At 44.4% G+C, this 18,252-nt stretch overlaps 1 protein-coding gene across 2 annotated transcripts in view; it reads left to right on the forward strand.

Moving 5' to 3' along the window:
- vav3b (vav 3 guanine nucleotide exchange factor b) overlaps positions 1-18,252 on the forward strand; it is a 35,281-nt gene that overhangs the window by 12,303 nt on the left and 4,726 nt on the right. Inside the window, exons 12-25 of one of the 2 annotated variants that reach the window (XM_076982282.1) lie at positions 500-586; positions 789-874; positions 1,188-1,320; positions 2,222-2,331; positions 3,212-3,313; positions 9,284-9,375; positions 10,682-10,704; positions 11,117-11,150; positions 12,860-12,990; positions 14,614-14,679; positions 15,080-15,114; positions 15,671-15,787; positions 17,181-17,268; positions 17,830-17,947. In XM_076982282.1, coding sequence (XP_076838397.1) covers positions 500-586; positions 789-874; positions 1,188-1,320; positions 2,222-2,331; positions 3,212-3,313; positions 9,284-9,375; positions 10,682-10,704; positions 11,117-11,150; positions 12,860-12,990; positions 14,614-14,679; positions 15,080-15,114; positions 15,671-15,787; positions 17,181-17,268; positions 17,830-17,947 — 1,222 coding nt within the window. The other variant, XM_076982283.1, reaches the window with a different exon arrangement.

Consider the following 18,252-nt stretch of genomic DNA (forward strand, 5'->3'; position numbering starts at 1 on the left):
TCGTTTACTGACATTTATAGGGGCCCACTCACATTGAGAGTGTACAGGGCCCAGAATTTGCTGCAACAATCCTGATCGCAGTGACAAGGCAAAGGAATGAAGCATTGGCCACTACTAAAGATACCATGTTGTTGTTGTTGTTGTTGTTGTTAACTGCTACTTTTATCTTCTTTACATCTGATATATTTCATATAAATGTTACTATTGCAGAAATTTCATTTAAATAGGCCAGGGGAACTTCATCATCTTCTGTTTGCAGCAGCAGTAGTGGCAAAATCGCCTGAGGAATGAAACATTCATTTTTCCAAATACTGGCTCCATCATACATAGCTTTGTGTATAGTGCATAGCGAAATATATCCGTCAAGGGCACCACTCTGCCATTCTGAAGTCACAGAGCACACCTTTAAATGATATGCATATTCATATTTTACATTTACATGCCATATTGACATGCCTAATTAGCTGGCTTCCTCTTCCCTTTGTTCTCTTTGGACCAGGACTTGGCTCAGTATGTTAATGAAGTAAAGAGGGACAATGAGACCCTACGAGAGATTGATCAGTACCAGAGGTCCATAGAGAATCTGGTGAGTCTCATAACAATACATAATATGTAGATAGTAGGAGAGCCTTCTAAATGTTGATTGGTCCACAGAAGATGTAACGATTATTATTTGTTAAGGATATGCTCCTTTTTACTCTTCTATAACAACAAGCGAGCAGTGACTGTCTCTGTCATCTCGTCCTGCTGTCGTTGGTCTCATCCACTTTCATGGTCTCCCCGTGCAGAATCAGCCACTAAAGATGTACGGCAGGCCGAAGGGTGACGGGGAGGTCCGAGTGGCGTCCAACGTGGACAAGCGGAGGCAGGACAGGTGAGGTTCTGTGGGGAACCCAGGACACACTGGACACTGGACATTTTCGTAGTTTTACATACAATTTCTGTTACTCATTGCTTACACTGACAAATATGTTTAAGCGCTGAAGTAATTTGTGTAAGAAATAACATCTGTGAATGAGATGTACTGCCACAAAACATTTCTCATGTGTTTGTCCAAATCTCACCACTTAAAGAAGGACAATTATTAGAAAGCTTATGTTTTACCAGACCACGTACATGGCAACCCTGCTTGACATAAGCACACGCAGCAGACATGAAATATAATGTAACTTTTGTTGACGTTACAGGCACATTTTTCTCTTCGACATCGCAGTGATCATTTGCAAGCGACGAGGGGACAATTACGAGATGAAGGAAGTCCTCGACCTTCACAACTACAAGATCACCAACAACCCCACCACCGATAAGGACAGCAGAAAGGTGAGGAGGCTACACGGCGAGACCGCCCGAACGGCCGCGCGAAAACTGAACGTTCGCGCTCGCGCTCAGTCGAGCGTCACGTTCCGCACATTCTATTCTGGCCTTTTTTTTTTTTTCTGGTCTGTGTGACGGAGCACTCGTGAGATCGCTCCGCTCCCATACTGCGGGCAGGCAGATGGCGGCGTGCTTGATTAGTGCTGATGGATGGTGACGGGTACAGTGGCGCAGCACGCTAGCGCGCTGAGCTGGCACTGGAAGAGCGTGGCGCGGGCGATGAGGGGTTGTGGCGGGAGCGATGGAAGCTGTCCCCGCACGTCCCATTGTCCAGAGCCATAGTAACAAGTCACATTTGTTGCTGAGAGAATGTTGTTTATTTGGACTGCTGGATTCCATGGACTGTGCTTCTGTGTTTTTTGATTAATCAAGTCTCCCCCTATGATTTTTACAGAAACTCTGTAATCATTACTGCACCTCTTGTTTTAAGGTGATCTCTGCTACTTGGTTAGTAGTGCTAACGACGGTCTATAAATAATGCAGACAGTCTGTAAGTTTATTTTTCTCTTTTATTTCTATCACCAAAAGGCGCATTTGTGCAGAAACGGTCTAGAAAAATCCATTTTAAGAAGTTCCTGCTGACTTGTGAAATCATGCTGGGCTAGTGTCTTACACACACACACACACACACACACACACACACACACACACACACACACACAATGCAATGCTTGTGCATGGGTGATTTATGAATCTAGGGCTACAAGGTTGTTTCTGTTACCTAAAAGGTTGTCTCTTTACATAAAAACTAATAAAGAACACTAATAAAGATCCTGCTGTTCAAAATAGCTCTCAAACACTGCTGAATGCATGCGATGCTCCTGTCTCCCTCTCTACGGTCGATCAGTGGTGCTACGGATTCTACCTCACACACCAGCAGGGGACGAGTGGCTTCGAGTTGTTCTTCAAGACCAGGGAGCTGAAGAAGAACTGGCTGGACCGCTTTGAATTGGCCCTGTGAGTCTCCACCATCAATCACTTGGGGGCGGGGCTTCACACACCTGGGGCGGGGCTTCACACACCTGTAATGGTAACGTGACAAGTCGCACGCTTCCAGCTGCATCTTGTTACCAGAATCCCGAGAACCACTTAGTTTGCCACGTTCCCAGAGAGTGCACATTTGTTTTGGCCCGTTGGGAGTCTGATTGGGCTGCAGTTTCACTTCTGGGACTGAACTACAAAAGTAGTTATAAGGTAACGGGGCGTATTGAGGCCTGGAGAAATCTGAGGGTTCAGCTGTGGGCAGTGGTGAGTGGATCTGGGAGGTGTAGTTCTTAAAGTCCCATGCTCGAGGTCATCTGCAGTGGGCTTGAGGGGAGGCAGAGAGGGAGTTTGGACAGAGGAGGGGCGGGGTAAAGAGGAGGGGCGGGGTAAAGAGGAGGGGTGGTAAAGAGGAGAGGCGGGGTAAACAATAGGACTGCCTTTTTCCAGTGTGCACACTGGCTAGCTACAGTGACGTTTTCTCGGTGTGCTCAGTTTTGTCACCTATTGTGTGTGTGTGTGTGTGTGTGTGTGTGTGTTTATTAGACCATGTGATGTTATGTGGGGTGCATTCAGACAACAAATTATACCTCTAACATGCCCACAACTCTCGACACAGAAATCAATCTCAGAGTCATTCAGTCAAAGAGCTCACCCACCATTCTGCTCTGTGTATGCGAAAGGTCTGTAAGAACATCTTATTTGGAAGGTCCCACCCCCACCGCCCCACACACACACACACACACACACACACACCTCCAGATGCTCAGCCCCCCTTGCAGGATCTCGGTGTGCATCATGTCCACGGTCGTTGTTAACTGCAAAGAGACCCAGTGTTCTGTCTTCTTCCACTCAGGTCCAACATTAGGCCAGAGAATGCCGCCTGTAACTCACACCTGTTCCGAATGCACACCTTCGATGGGGTCACCACCTGCAGCTCCTGCCGCAAGCTGCTCAGGTAGGTGTCTCCACGAGACATGCTTCTTCTCCTCTAACTCCCTTCAGAGGCAACTTGGTGTCAGAGTTACCAACAAATATGTGTTTGTCTACTGGCATGATGATAATTTAGTAGTTAATATACTCTAATGATGATAATTTAATAGTTTATATAAAGTAATTATGATTATTTATTTAGTAATTTATATACAGCATCAGGTCGGACATCAGATTGAGTTGCCTTCCATGTAAATGCCCCCTGTTACAACATAATTCTAAGGCACTCATGAGGATATGTGTCACGTTGTGGGGGGGCCCCCTACCGGTCGCCCCCGGTTACAGCGGCAGTGGTCCTGTTTTTGGTCACGTGATGTTCGTCCCTCAGGTGGGCGGGACCCGTGATCTGTCTCACCTGAGGGTCGTTTGTTCGTCTATATATCAATCAATCAATCAATCAAATTTTATTTATATAGCGCTTTTTACAACAGTTGTTGTCACAAAGCAGCTTTACAAGTGCCGAGTCCTAGCCCCCAGTGAGCAAGCCAAAGGCGACAGTGGCAAGAAAAAACTCCCTAGTTTTTTTCATGAGGAAGAAACCTTGAGAGGAACCAAGACTCAGGGGGGGAACCCATCCTCCTCTGGCCGACACCGGTCACCATGACAACAACAATAATATAGACAGAATGTAGACAGAATGTAAAAGATGCAATAATGTCCATTTAGACCGAAAAATATGTAATAATGTCCATCATGGTGTAGGCATCCGGTTAGGCAGGAGGTGGCCGGCCAGGATGGATCGCTTGTCTCTCCTCATCTCATTATTCCTCAAGCAGGCGGGCAGCCATGTGGAGAAATGAAACAGGGAAAATTAGCTCTGTATGAGGACATATACAGGACAGGTAAAATTATAAACATTTCTGGAGTGTGGCAGCAACTCCGGCACTAAGTTAAATTATTACAGCCTAGCTAAAAAAAGGCAGAACCAGAAGGTAACATAGGCTTGGGGGCATTCTGAGACAATGGCATCCGTTCACTGCACTGTCAACAAACTTGAGTGACCACGAGCAGTGACAGGATGACAGCACCAGCACCCCAGTCTACCATAAAACCCTTCGTCTATGAACCCCTGGATCTGTACCTTTATCTAAGGGGGATATTAATTATCAAACGCTAGACTAAATAAGTGGGTTTTCAACCTAGATTTAAAGATTGTGACTGTGTCAGAGTCCCGGACACATTTAGGAAGATTATTCCAAAGCTGGGGGGCCTTATAAGAAAAGGCTCTTCCCCCTGCTGTTACCTTGTTAATTTGTGGAACTAATAACAGACCAGCACCCTGTGATCTTAGTTGACGTGGGGGTTCATAATAGGAAATAAGTTCCTGGAGGTATTCAGGAGCAAGCCCGTGTAGTGCTTTATATGCTAATAATAGAATTTTAAAATCAATACGAAATTTAACTGGGAGCCAATGCAGGGCTGATAGGACTGGTCTAATATGCTGAAATTTTCTAGTTCTGGTCAGAACTCTAGCTGCGGCATTTTGAACTACTTGAAGTTTATTTAGATTCCTATTTGAACATCCTGACAGTAGTGAATTGCAGTAGTCTAGTCTAGAGCTAACAAAGGCGTGCACCAATTTTTCTGCATCATCCTGTGATAATGCATTTCTTAATTTGGCAATGTTGCGGAGATGTAGAAAAGCTATCCTAGTAGTATGATCTATATATTTATCAAATGATAGGTCGGAGTCGAGTATGACGCCTAGGTTTTTGGCTACTGTGCCAGGTGTAATGGGATAGTCTGCAAGATTAAGCATTAAGTTTGGAATTTTCTGTCTTGCGGCCTTAGGGCCCACAAGGAGAACTTCTGTTTTGTCCTCATTTAATTGTAGGAAGTTTAGAGACATCCAGCATTTAATATCTCTTACACAGGCCTCAATTTTTCCTAAACTGAGTTTGTCATCGGGTTTGGCTGATATGTAAAGTTGAGTGTCATCCGCATAGCAGTGAAAATTGACACCATGTTTGTTTATAACTGTGCCCAATGGTAGCATATATAATGTAAATAATAGTGGTCCTAAGATGGAGCCTTGCGGGACCCCATATTTAACCATTGTACATTTGGATGAAATATTATTGAGCTCTACAAACTGATAGCGATTTGTTAAGTAAGACTGAAACCATGAAAGGGCTGTGCCTGAGACTCCAACCCAGCGTTCTAACCTTTCTAGCAAGATCCTATGATCAATTGTGTCGAAAGCTGCACTAAGATCAAGAAGCACTAACAGTGATACATAGCCTTGATCTGATGCAAGGAGGAGATCATTTGTTACTTTAACTAATGCTGTTTCAGTACTGTGATGGGGCCTAAAACCAGATTGGAACTTTTCAAATGTGTTATTCCTATGCAGATATAGGCATAATTGCTGGGCAACAGCTTTTTCTATGATCTTAGATATAAATGATGTGTTTGAAATGGGTCTATAATTAGATAGCACAGTCGGATCAAGATTTGGTTTCTTGATCAGAGGTTTGATAATTGCTAATTTACATGATTTGGGCATGTGACCTATTGTAATGGATGAGTTAACTATAGTTAGAAGAGGTTCAGTTACAGCTGGTAATACCTCTTTTAATAACTTTGAGGGAACTGAGTCTAATGTGCAGGTAGTACAATTTAAGGAAGAAATTATTTTCTCTAATTCTGATTTTGGGAGTGGATGAAAAGCATCAAGTTTTTCTCCCGGTATGTAATTTAAATCAATATCAACCAAACCAGATGACATACCAGTTGTATTGCTAATAAAGGGTTTTATATTTTGTCTAATATTCTCTATTTTATTATCAAAGAAATCTATAAATACATTACTAGTGAGGTTTATTGGAATCTGAGGTTCTGTGCCTGCTTGATTTTTTGTAAGTTTAGAAATAGTATTAAAAAGAAATCTAGGGTTGTTTTTATTTTTCTGTATCAGTGAGGCTAAGTATGCTGAGCGTGTTTTAGTGAGTGCCCGTTTGTAGTCAATAATGCTATCCTTCCAGGCACAGTGGAATACTTCCAATTTAGTAGATCGCCATTTCCGCTCTAATTTACGTGCTATTTGTTTTAAATTTCTAGTTTGGTCAGTGTACCACGGGGCGAGCTTTTTGGATCTAGCTTTTTTATATTTTAGTGGAGCTACTATATCTAGAGTTGATCTGCAGGTATTCTCTAAGTAGTCGGTTAGACTATCTAACTCTCCTGGATCGGATGGCGAGTGGGCTAAAGCAGTTAAGTCAGGGAGGGTTTCAATAAACCGTGTTGCTGTTGATGAATTTATTGAGCGCTTTATACACTGCCGAGGAGACGGGCGGGTATTTATGTTAAGGTGAAAATCGAATTTTACTAAATAATGATCGGAGATTGCTACGGTTTGCGGGAGTATGTTTATATTATCTACGTCGATACCCAGCGTTAATATTAGATCTAGGGTATGATTTCGATAATGTGTAGGTCCTACTACGTTTTGTTTAATGCCGACAGAGTTCAATATAGAAGTAAAAGCCCTTGTCAGTGGATCCTCCGCATTATCAAAGTGTATGTTAAAGTCTCCTACCATTATTATTTTGTCACTACATACTGCTAAATTTGCTGCAAAATCGGTGAAATCGTTTAAGAAATCTGAGTAAGGCCCTGGTGGTCTGTATACATTAGTTAGGGAGAATGTACTTTTATTTTCAGATGGACTAATAACATTAATAGACTGCATCTCAAATGAGTTTGAGATATCTAAGTATTTCTGATGAATTTCTAAACAATCACGATAGATTATACATATTCCACCTCCTCTGCCTGACAGTCTAGGTCTATGTATATAACTATATCCCACAGGAGTGGCTTCGTTTAGAGTTAAATAATCACCAGATTGAACCCACGTTTCAGTTAGACAAAGAATATCAATTTTCTGGTCTGTTATAAGTTCATTTACAAAAACTGCTTTTGAGTTGAGCGATCGAATATTGATTAATCCAATTTTCAGATCGGTCATATAGGTTGTAATAATTTGATGTGAAGTCTGTATATTAGTTAAAAACTTCGGGCTGACTATTTTCTTATGATTTAGTTTAACCCGGGGCACAGACACAGTCTCAATCCTAAGGGAACTTGGTGACGCCTCTAAGCAGCTAGCAGACAGGTTTAACCCATTAGTCTGCGGCCTGGTCGCGACCCTGGACAGTCAGCAGCTCCTAGTGCTACTCTGCCGACTAGCTAACAGGCTATGGGCTATGCTGCAAGATAACAGGGCAGCGCCATCCCGGGTGGGGTGGACACCGTCCCTGCCTAAAAGACCAGGCTTGCCCTCGAACTCTTCCCAATTATTAATAAAGCCCACTTGATTTTCTGAACACCACTTGGACATCCAGCGGTTTAGCGACGTGAGCCTGCTGTACTGCTCATCACCGCGCCGCATTGGGATGGGGCCAGAGCAGATTACGGCATCGGACATCGTCTGGGCTAATTTAACCACCTCTTTAACATTAGCCTTAGTCACCTCTGACTGCCGCAGACGTATATCGTTGGCCCCTACATGAATCACTATCCTAGAAAACCTCCTATGAGCTAACAATCTAAGGTTGCCACTAATGTCCGGCGCTCTGGCTCCCGGTAAACAGCTGACTGTAACCGCTGGTGCCCCTACAGCTACAGCTACTTTCACGTGTCGGACTATAGAGTCTCCTATGACCAGAGTCTCCTCAGTGGGTGTAACACTGAGCGGGGCAAACCTGTTGGACACGTGAACCGGGGAGTGGTGCTCTGGTGGGCTAGCGCTGGCGTTAGCGGTAGCTGCAGCCCTCGCTCTCCGACTACGCCGCCGAGACGTCACCCATTCGCCCCGCTGTGAGGGCTCTATCGCCGGAGTCGCGGAGGCGCTAGTTCTCCCTGGCGCGTCCACACCTACTACAGACCCTGTCTCTCTATCCCTCAATAATGAGTGGACGCGTCGCTCTAAGCTTTCCACTTTCGCCACGAGAGAATTTACTAGTTTGCACCTCTGACAAATACTATCACTATTACTATCAGTGGCGAAAGGGTCTAGACTAAACATGCCACACTCCGAACACGGGAACAAACCAACACCAGCCATGAATAAATCAAAACACTTACCGTGTCTAGCCGATATATAAACTTACGCTTGCTGATTTGTGAAGGCAGAAAGTTGGTCAGCGGCCGGAATAAAACCTGTAAAATGTATATAGGAATGCAAAAGGTAAAGATTAGCACGTAAATAGGTTATTATACTTTAGAAAACAATTTCAAAATTCGCTCCGCAACAGCGTCGGTCAGCAGGAAGCAGCGTCGGCAGGAAGCAGGAAGTCTGGTGAAATGTATCCTCTAAAATCCTCTAAAGACTGACAAAAATATCAATCAAAATATATGTCTTGTCTTTGTACCAGTTGACTGCTGGTTATTATTTCCTTAATCTGGAACCATGCACGGGTTTTTGGTTTGCACACTTTCTATTAAACCATCCTATTTCCCTGAGACTTGGCGTGATCGCTTCCTTTTTAGTTGCTCACACCTGCCCGTCACAATATGAATAAGAATGACACCACTGTCTCTTGCAGGCAAACAGATGACCCAAGTTGCCCAAAGCAGTGTTGGCATCTGTTTAAGCAACGTAATTTTAAAATACATGGACGTTTTGCCAACATACATCAGATCGTTAGGGGCAAGAACAGCCACAAAAGTGTCAAACGCTGCGAAGTGAGAACTGATAATAGCATTGGTATTGGTAAATGGTTCAAAACAAGTTAGCATGGTTGTAGAATGTTAGGCTGGTGTATCTGAAATGGAAATGGTGGTGTGTATATGAGGGACCACGAGTTATTATTGACTCAAGGTACAGGCTAAGCTACAATCAGGCTTCTCCATTCCTTGGTATGTATCATGTATTTCCCCCCAACATGAATGCCTATTATGTGTTTTTTTTGTTCCACGTTTGTTCACCCAGGGGGATCTTCAACCAGGGATACCTGTGTCTCAAATGTGGAACAGGAGCTCATAAGGAGTGCCTGGGCAAACTGGGAGTCTGTGTTCGGACAGGTGGGAATAAAGACCTTATAACGGCTCAGATTGACAGGCTAATGTATTAAGTCTTTACAAAGTCCAGTTTGGTGTTGTGTACGATGTTCTGTGACCCACTTCTGTGGAGTTATCATCCAGCATCATTAAACCAACAATAGGTGAAATGTCAGTGGGTAGTGATAGCTTAGAGAAGCTGTTTTCTACATTCATATAATGCACTGCAGATTCATATAATTACATGTCAATAACTTAGAGAAAATGTTTTAAAGAATGCCATTCTTATCATTTTTTTACATCAGAATTTACAGTTTTTACAATTAAAAATTCACTATAATGAATAGTGAATAACTCACTGGCCATTTTATTAGGAAACAGCCTTAAATCTACAGCCTTCAATCTGTAGTCCCTAAAGGGTTGGAAACATTAATTGAAGGATTTGTGCCAAAGATCTGAATCACACGACTGCTGCAGATTGGTCAGCTGCAAACTTACTCTTCGAGTCTCCTGTCTGATCGTGTCCCAAATCTCCTGTCTGACCGTGTCCCAAATCTCCTATCTGACCTTCCCGAAGGCGCCACAGCCGTCGCATTCAGGACCGGTGGCCCGTTGTCATGCTGAAGGTAGCCGTGACGAGACAGCCAGGCTGTAGACGTGAAGGGAAGTGCGTAGTCAGCTGCAGTGCTCTGGTCGTGGCATTCAGATGACGCTCCAGTGCTGACGGGAGGCCCAGTGTGTGCGCAGAAAATTCCCCAGCACCATGACACCCGCCTCCGTCCCAACATGAACCGTTCGCATGGGTCAGGTCCAAAGATTCATGCAATTTATGCCATTTTCGACCCCTATCATTTGAGTGTCATGGGAGGAAGAGAGATTTGTCAGCTTTAACAGTGTTCGCAGATTCTTTGCCCACTGCTGCCCACTCAGGGTTGTACAGAGCGCTAGTGGGAGATACTGTTCCTTCCTGTCGAAGAGTTTTGTTCTCTGTTCTATTCTGTGTAAACTCTAGAGACTTCTGGGCTTCGAAATCCCATTCAGATTCGGATCCTGCTTCTGACGTTTGACGTGAACATTACCTGAAGCTCTTGTCCCGTGTCTGCACGATTTGTATGCGTTGCGGTGTTGCCATGTGATTGGTTGATTGGATTACACGAATGAGCAGGTGTTCTCATTAAAGTAGCTAAGAGCGTATATAGACGCTCTGGACTAGATGGGGGAGTTGGTGCCCGTAGTGTTTTGGAGTTCTGCCGATCACTTCCTTGTATGCTAATTCTCAGTGCAACCAAGGCGATGACCTTATTTTTGGCTCTGTTTGCCTTTATTTCAGATCCCACGATGCCTAAAACGGAGGTAAGACAGACGCACTCTGAAGTCTCCGAGCCGCTGCTCCTTCCAAACCATCGGCAGCGTTCTCTGCCTTTGTGCTGCGCTCCACAGTATGCACTCGTGCTTTATAGGCAAAATCAATCCTTTGCATTGATTCACGTTACATTTTTTTATTCGGCAATGGTATTCCTCAGCAGCATTGTTAAGCCCCTGACAGTTGAGATACGCTACACTTAAAAGTTACTCTCATTATCATTTGCTAATGTCGTGGAGATATCGTGGAGATGGTTGACTCTCCTCCACGATCGCAGCAGAAACGTTTCAACGTTCTTGAAAGCACTATTCTAAGCTGTGTCTGACGTTATTGGAAGCAGTGTCTATCACACTCGGCTGCATGTGGTGGTGTAATCACATTCTTTCTCCCCTTCCCCCACAGCGACAGTACAGTCACAGACAGCAGCAAGACCCAGGTTGGTCTCCCCACCTCTACATCTTTGTTCTGGGCTGTAAAATGGCCCCTCGACAAGCTTCTGCCACGGGGACAGGACATGACGCTCCTTGGCCCTTCAGCCCTGAGCAGGTTCTTACCACCGAGTCCCAGACTGCACCCTGCATGGGCTGCACGAGTGCTAGGCTCGGCGCTCGGTGGAGGGCTGCGGAGAAGGCCATAGAGCAGGGGAAGGTGGAGAGGAAGGTGAAGGGTGGAGGTGAAGGGGAGGGTGGAGAAGGAGAAAGAGAATGAGGGAGTGTGGTGTTTGGGAAGGTGAAGGGACATCCAATTACAGCAAATATCATCTTACTGAAGAGTTTATCTTTACTTAGTGAAATCACTTCCTTTAATTAAATCTGAAGAAAGTATATAGACCACAAGAGTTAAGATTCATTATTTTATGAAAAATTATATTTATTTAAAAATGTCTAGCTAAAAATATATCCTAATAAATGACTGCGAATAGTTTGAGAGGAACCAAGCATGCCAGTTTGAGACAGACCTTAATTATGCAGAATACTGCATTAAGGTCTTCAAAAGTATAGGACCCCTCTATCTCTGCCCTCACAGAAGGAACACCTTAGCACACTTCCACTGCCACCATAACATAACAAAATGTTCCCACCGTAAACCTGCCTTGCCACCGTAAACCTGCCGCTGTCACCATAAACTTTCTGCTGCCACCTCAAACTTTCCGCTGCCACCATCTTCCACTCATCTGTGCGCTGATTCTGTCATGCCCTTCATGACCTCACCAAATTCTAATACCTACTTTAAGGGTTTGTGGTCGGTCTCACGCTCCGTTTGTATAAACCCGTGTCCCAAATTGGTTTGCACCTGCGTTCGGATGCGTGCTTACACTTGGACTAATTCCTTCATTCATTAACAGTCTTGGTCTTTCTCCAAAAGGTTTAGGGACTTAGGGTGTGTTCAGTCGTCAGTGTTGGCAGCTGGAGACACGCTGATGGGCCGCGGTGAGGAGGAGTGGAGGAGTGGAGGAGTGGAGGAGTGGAGGAGTGGAGGAGTGGAGGAGTGGAGGAGTGGTTGGGGGCCGTGGGGCAGCCCCACCCTCTCGTGTATGGAGATGGTGCTGGGAAACTGGAACTGGCTGTGTATGATCATGAAGTGATGTCCTTGGAGAATTCAGAGAGAGAGAGAGAGAGAGAGAGAGAGAGAGAGAGAGAGAGAGAGAGAGAGAGAGAGAGAGAGAGAGAGAGAGAGACAGAGAGACAGAGAGACAGAGAGACAGAGAGAGAGAGAGAGAGAGAGAGGGATTGTGATTGGTGATTACCAGGGCTGGAGTATTGTAGCTGAATTTATTTAAAAGCTGAGAGAGAGAAGTCAGAGCTGTGATTCTTAATGGGAAATTAATTTTCATAAGCTGTTTGTGTGTGGGGCATGTAAGCATATTTCCTTATTAATTACTCATCAGTGCTTGGGTACAGAGACCAGCAGTACAACTGTGAGTGCAAATTCTAAGCTTTATGGTTGGCAGGGATGGAATGTTAATTTTCTCAGTTTGTTTTTCCTTGTGAGTTTTGAGGCTGGCTGCAGGCTCCCTAAACTTGTCTCTCTCATGGTTCTACCTCTCGCATTTTCTTTGACTTTTTCACAAGCTCAGACTTCCTTCACCTTTACTGCCTTTTCGCCCGTACGACCAATGTGTGTACTGTGAATACTCTTTTACAGGTTGGCCAAAAATGCTGGTGATGAGGAGCTACCTGGGGTGTCCCGTTCCCCCAGATGGTCCAGCGCTGAACATTCGGGTGGGCGATATCGTCGAGGTCATCAGCGCTGACCTCCACAGCTGCTGGTGGAAGGTGAGATGAAGTTTGGAAGTGTGTAGTTGATGGACAAACGGGGAAATGCAGCAGTTCTATGAAAGAGAAGAATGAGTGAGTGTTTCTGACTCCTCCTCCATCCAGATCACTTCTGACAGACATTTTAAAGTTTGTTGGGTATGGGGGCGGAGCAGGGGGTGTGGCTACCTCACCTTGTTGGGAATGGGGTCGGAGCAGGGGGTGTGGCTACCTCACCTTGTTGCATTCATCTCCATCTCATGGTGGGTCTGAACATATGCGGGTTTTATTTCTAAACACTGTGTTTTATGGCGGCATTAAAACTCATCTTCCTCCTGCTGCTGCTCCATTTCTGCTGGCACGCCATTATGGATCAGCTGGGATCGGACACGTGGTGGGTGGGTGGGGTTTATGGAGGCAAGGGAGGTGACTCGGATGCTAAGCCAACAGCCTGGCTGGCTTAGACTCATGAATGTGCAATGGTTCCCAGGACTGGGTGGTGATAGCAGGGGGATGAGGTGGGGGTGGGCGGTGATTATGTACAGAGGCTGGTTTATTTTATCTCACGTGAAATGACACTTAACTGCTAATAAGGCTACTTAATCCTCCAGGTCACGTGATGCAGAGGAAAAGAAATATGGAACCCCAGGCGACTGTGTTGCCGTGTTACTAAGAGACTATTATATCTGTCCCGTAGCCTGAACAATACAATCAATCATGGTAATTTTATTTGATCTTTTTGGCTGCCAACTGTTTACTCTACTGGGATAATAACTTTAATCTTTAGCACACGTTTATTTGCCGGTTTAACAAATATAAAGGCTTTGAGAAGCTGCAATAAAATGTTATTAGGCTAAATAAATCAAGGTTATGGTTTAGGATCGGCTTTCCAATCTAATATGTGCCAGGGGCAACATTTTTTATTTTAATAAAGGAGAAGTTAAAAGAAATGACAGACTGGGGCGGACAAAACGCATTCAGTAACAGATGAAGCAGCAGCGTATTGATATATTGGTCAAACTGGGTATTATTTAACGGCAAAATATCTGTTTTTATTCCTTGTTTTGTACATTTCCCCCTAGTTATGTTATAGCTAAACCCCCAACAACAGTCCGTTATACTTGCACTATTCTATACCTCGTAATATGCAGTGTTCAGCTTGGGGTTTCTGTCTACATGTTGGGTGTGGGTATGTGGAGAAATGTAAGTAATTGCGCCTCCAGTCGTGTGAGGAATAATCTCATTTGGATAATGATGCTAGTCGTCAGATTGGCCTGTTCTGTCAATATTGTGTGGGGCCGGGAATCAAAGCGACATATTTAGCGCAATTTACAACTCCGAGGCTCATCTGACGCCACTTTATTAAGCGCTACCCATATTTTTCCCTGGAACTTGTTATGATTCACATCATTTCAGCGTTCAAACGCTGAACTGACAATGATTATCGAGCGTTAAAGTAGGCTTTCGTACCGGAGCTTAATGGAGTCTGACGGAGGGGCAGGCTCTGAACCGTAATTAACTGGGGTTGTAAATGAGATGCGCTGCTTGTTGGAAGCTAATCGCCTTGTATTTATTAAAGCGAAAGGGGAGGGATTGCTCCTTCCAGGCAAATATAATGCAATTAACAGTCCTGTGTCGCGCCAGGGCAAAATCCTGACGACGCGAGAGGTTGGCCTGTTTCCCAGCGACACCGTGAAGCCCTGCCCCTGCGTAAGTATGCATAATGAATAGCTTCGGTGGTGTTTTGTTTGTATTTAGCAGGCTGATTGTTAACGTATGAGTATTAGGCTAATGACATGCTAATAATATGCAAATTGAATGCTAATGACATGTTAATTAATAGTCGATAAGCGCTTTGCTATTGCTGCGTTTGTGATGACACAAAATCAGCGTGGATCAGATCTGTTACACCGGTCAGAATTAATACCTAGCTGTGTGCTTGCATTATAAAACCAGTGTGTAACTTTATGATCTATTGTATTATTCATTGGTATATATAATAAGCTGTTTATGATTATGCAATACTATTGCCGCGTTATCTAATGTTATCAATCATGCAACAAGTTGTATTTGGTCCAGTGGAAATTTTTACAGCAGTCTTTTTTTTCAGGTCCCCAAACCAGTTGACTATTCCTCCCAGCTCTGGTAAGAATGGCAAGCTCCAGTGTTTTGTTCAGTTTTTAAATTAAGTTAAAGTCACAGCACCGATGATAGATGATGCATCACTAGACCACTTGTCTGAATGGTTTATGGATGTGTAGCCTGTAGCAGAGAAGCAATAATTGGTTAGTGTTAATTACTGTAAATAGTGGCCATTCACACTTTAAATGTGCTGTAATATCTCCCAAGAATTTTATGAGAATGATCAAAATTTATTACTGCTGCTTCTGTTGTTATTTTTTAAGTGGGATTTCCCAAATTTAGTGTTAAAACCAGAACTCGCATCCAATTTTATCGACGAATTCTGACCTTATTTTTCAAGCACATTTCCAAATATAACTAACAGAGCTTTTGAAATCCCCATGGGCCTCATTGGCTCAGTGACAGCACCACCTGCTGGACAAAAGCTGAGCAGCTTTACCGTGTGTGTGTGTGTGTGTGTGTGTGTGTTGTGTGTGTGTGTGTGTGCGTGGCTCAGAGGGAAGGGGAAGGTGTAATGGTGTTTTTAACTCCCTCTGGCGCTCTGAACGGCTTTGTGCAGGTTCGCAGGGCCCATGGAGAGGCACCACGCCGAAAGGGAGCTGATTGAGAGAGAGAACAGCACCTACCTGGTCCGTCACAGGAGGCGTGAATGCAGCGAGTTCGCTCTCAGCATCAAGTACGGCAGACCGTGATGTGTGTGTGTGTGTGCGTGTGCGTGTGTGCCTACGTGGTGTGCTTGAAATCTGCATCACTGACTATGACTTTGCATGACTTTGCATAAGTGTGTCTTTGATTCCGTTATTACCTGTGAACCAGGTGGAGAACGTTGGGCCTCAGCAGGAAAATGGGCCACAGCTATGCGCTCCACGCTGGGCTGCTGGGTGTACGCGCCTCGCTCACATCTGAATGGCACGCACGGATACTGCTGCTCCCCCACACTATGTGTGTGGTACACACCTGATTTCCTGACTGTATGCACACACACTTTATCCGCTGATGGTGTGTGTGGTTCAAACGTGATTCCCCTGATGGTGTGTTTGGAACAGGAGCGGTTCCTTAATGGCACATTTGGCACATATTCCATATCGGTGTGTGTACGTCACCATGAGTCAAGCAGACGCCACATCTGTGGTTTCGGTTCTTTTTGTCTCTGTTCGTTTAGTCTCGTTTGGGTTTGGTTGCGTTCCAGTTGTTGGGTGTGTTCATCCTTCGTGAATGTGTGGATGAAGAGTAAGTGAATTAACACTCAGACCAAACAAACCGCAGCCAACAAACACACAGGAGATCAGCAGTTGATTGTTAAAGCACATGAGTGCCTGGGTCTGCACTGAAAACACAAGACAACGTATGAAGCGTCTTCCTCTTCCTCTTCACACTGTTCCTGTGCCGGTTGGCCCCTCGTGAAGCGTGATGAACAGGATCGAACAGGCTACATTTTGGTGCCATGGTAACGCACATTCTCAGTGACGGGCTTCTAACCACTTGAATTGTGGGACGTTAAGCAGTCCTGGATAATCAAACAAAAGCAGCAGGTGTCTAGACAAATCCTGGATTTTTCCTACAATTGGCATAAACTGCTTGTTTTTTTTTTTTTATAGCATTTAGCTGACCTTTTTGTCCAAGGTGACTTGCAAATATGACTGGATACATTTTGTGCAGCTGCGGTTTGAGGGTCTTGCTGAGGGGCCCGACAGAGGCAACTTGGCAGTGGTAGAGCTTGAACTGGCAACCTTATAATGACTAGTCAAGTACCATAACATCTGAGCTACCACTGTTTTGGGCCACTGTGTAGTTGGACCAATTGGCAATGGTATAATGGAACCATTGTGTTATTTTATTTGTGCATGTTGGTACAGTTAAATGAGGGACTGCGGTCCAGTCCTGCGGACCACTGTTCTAGATTATTCTCCATTGGAAGTGGAGAATGATTTCATAGGTGTGGGTTGGTATTATTTGGTATCAAGAAAATTCAGAGTGCTATGATGGACAGGGTTTCTTGAATAAGATCACAGACATTGTCATGATGTGCTGAGTATAAGTAATGTGAACCTGTTCTCTGTTCTGTGAAGGTACAACAATGAGGTGAAACACATCAAGATCCTCACCAAGGACGGCTGCTTCTACATAGCCGAGAACAGGACGTTCAGGACCGTGCTGGTGAGCAGGCCGGCCTCTCGCCACCGCGTTCTCAGCGTAAACAACACACTCTAGTAATCAGGAGCTGCACGCAGTCATCAGTGCTGCCGCTGTGTTTGACATTTAAGGAGATCACCGAGTGCAGCTTGCGTCCAGCGTTGTGAAACAAGGATCTCCACATCCTGGAGCCTTAAACTAGCACTCTGTCTTTGTGGTGACGCTTACCTTTATCGTTCTGTACAAAATGCATCATCTCTAGTATATAATGCATCATCTCACCTATTTAATGCTTCAATTATTACTGCATCAATGCCCAAATAGTAATTTTACACAGTACCGTGTACATATTCAGTGTTCATGTTTTATACCTTTATTGTATATCTCCATTATCTGGCAAATACAACTGAGTCAGATTCTGAGTTTGGAAGACCACATATCTGAGCTTAACAATCATGCCCGATTCCCGAGCCCTCCTCAGAACCATGCTGGACTGAACCTGAAGCTTTCTGTTGACAGCGCTGTGCCGGGATCGACTTCAGCTGCCATAGGTCAGTGTGCTAACACCGTCCTTTCCCTGAGCAGGACCTGGTGGAGTTCTACAAGCTCCACTCCCTGAAGGAGGGGTTCCGGAGCCTGGACACCATGCTCAAAGTGCCCTACAGGCAGCCTGGATCTGTCCGCAGAACAAGCAAGAGCACGAGTGAGTAAAGCACTTTGCAAACTTGTTTTTAAAGAGTGTAATATAAATAAAATATTAGTAATAATAAATTTTTTTTTTTATTATTATTATTTCCATCATAAGTGTGTTTTAAAGCATATCCTACACGGGTACCAGGGTACCCGCGGGTCCTTAAAATGTCTTAAAATGTCTTAAATTTAGTTTTCCATATTCAAGGCCTAAAAATGTCTTAAAATGTCTGGAATTTTATGAGGGGAGGCATTAAATTATTATAAGTGTGTGTTGTTCAGTTGTTCTGGCGCGATGTGAACTTTGCCGAATCTAGC

This window comes from Brachyhypopomus gauderio, chromosome 19 (genome assembly GCF_052324685.1).
Source record: "Brachyhypopomus gauderio isolate BG-103 chromosome 19, BGAUD_0.2, whole genome shotgun sequence".
Lineage (NCBI taxonomy): Eukaryota > Metazoa > Chordata > Actinopteri > Gymnotiformes > Hypopomidae > Brachyhypopomus > Brachyhypopomus gauderio.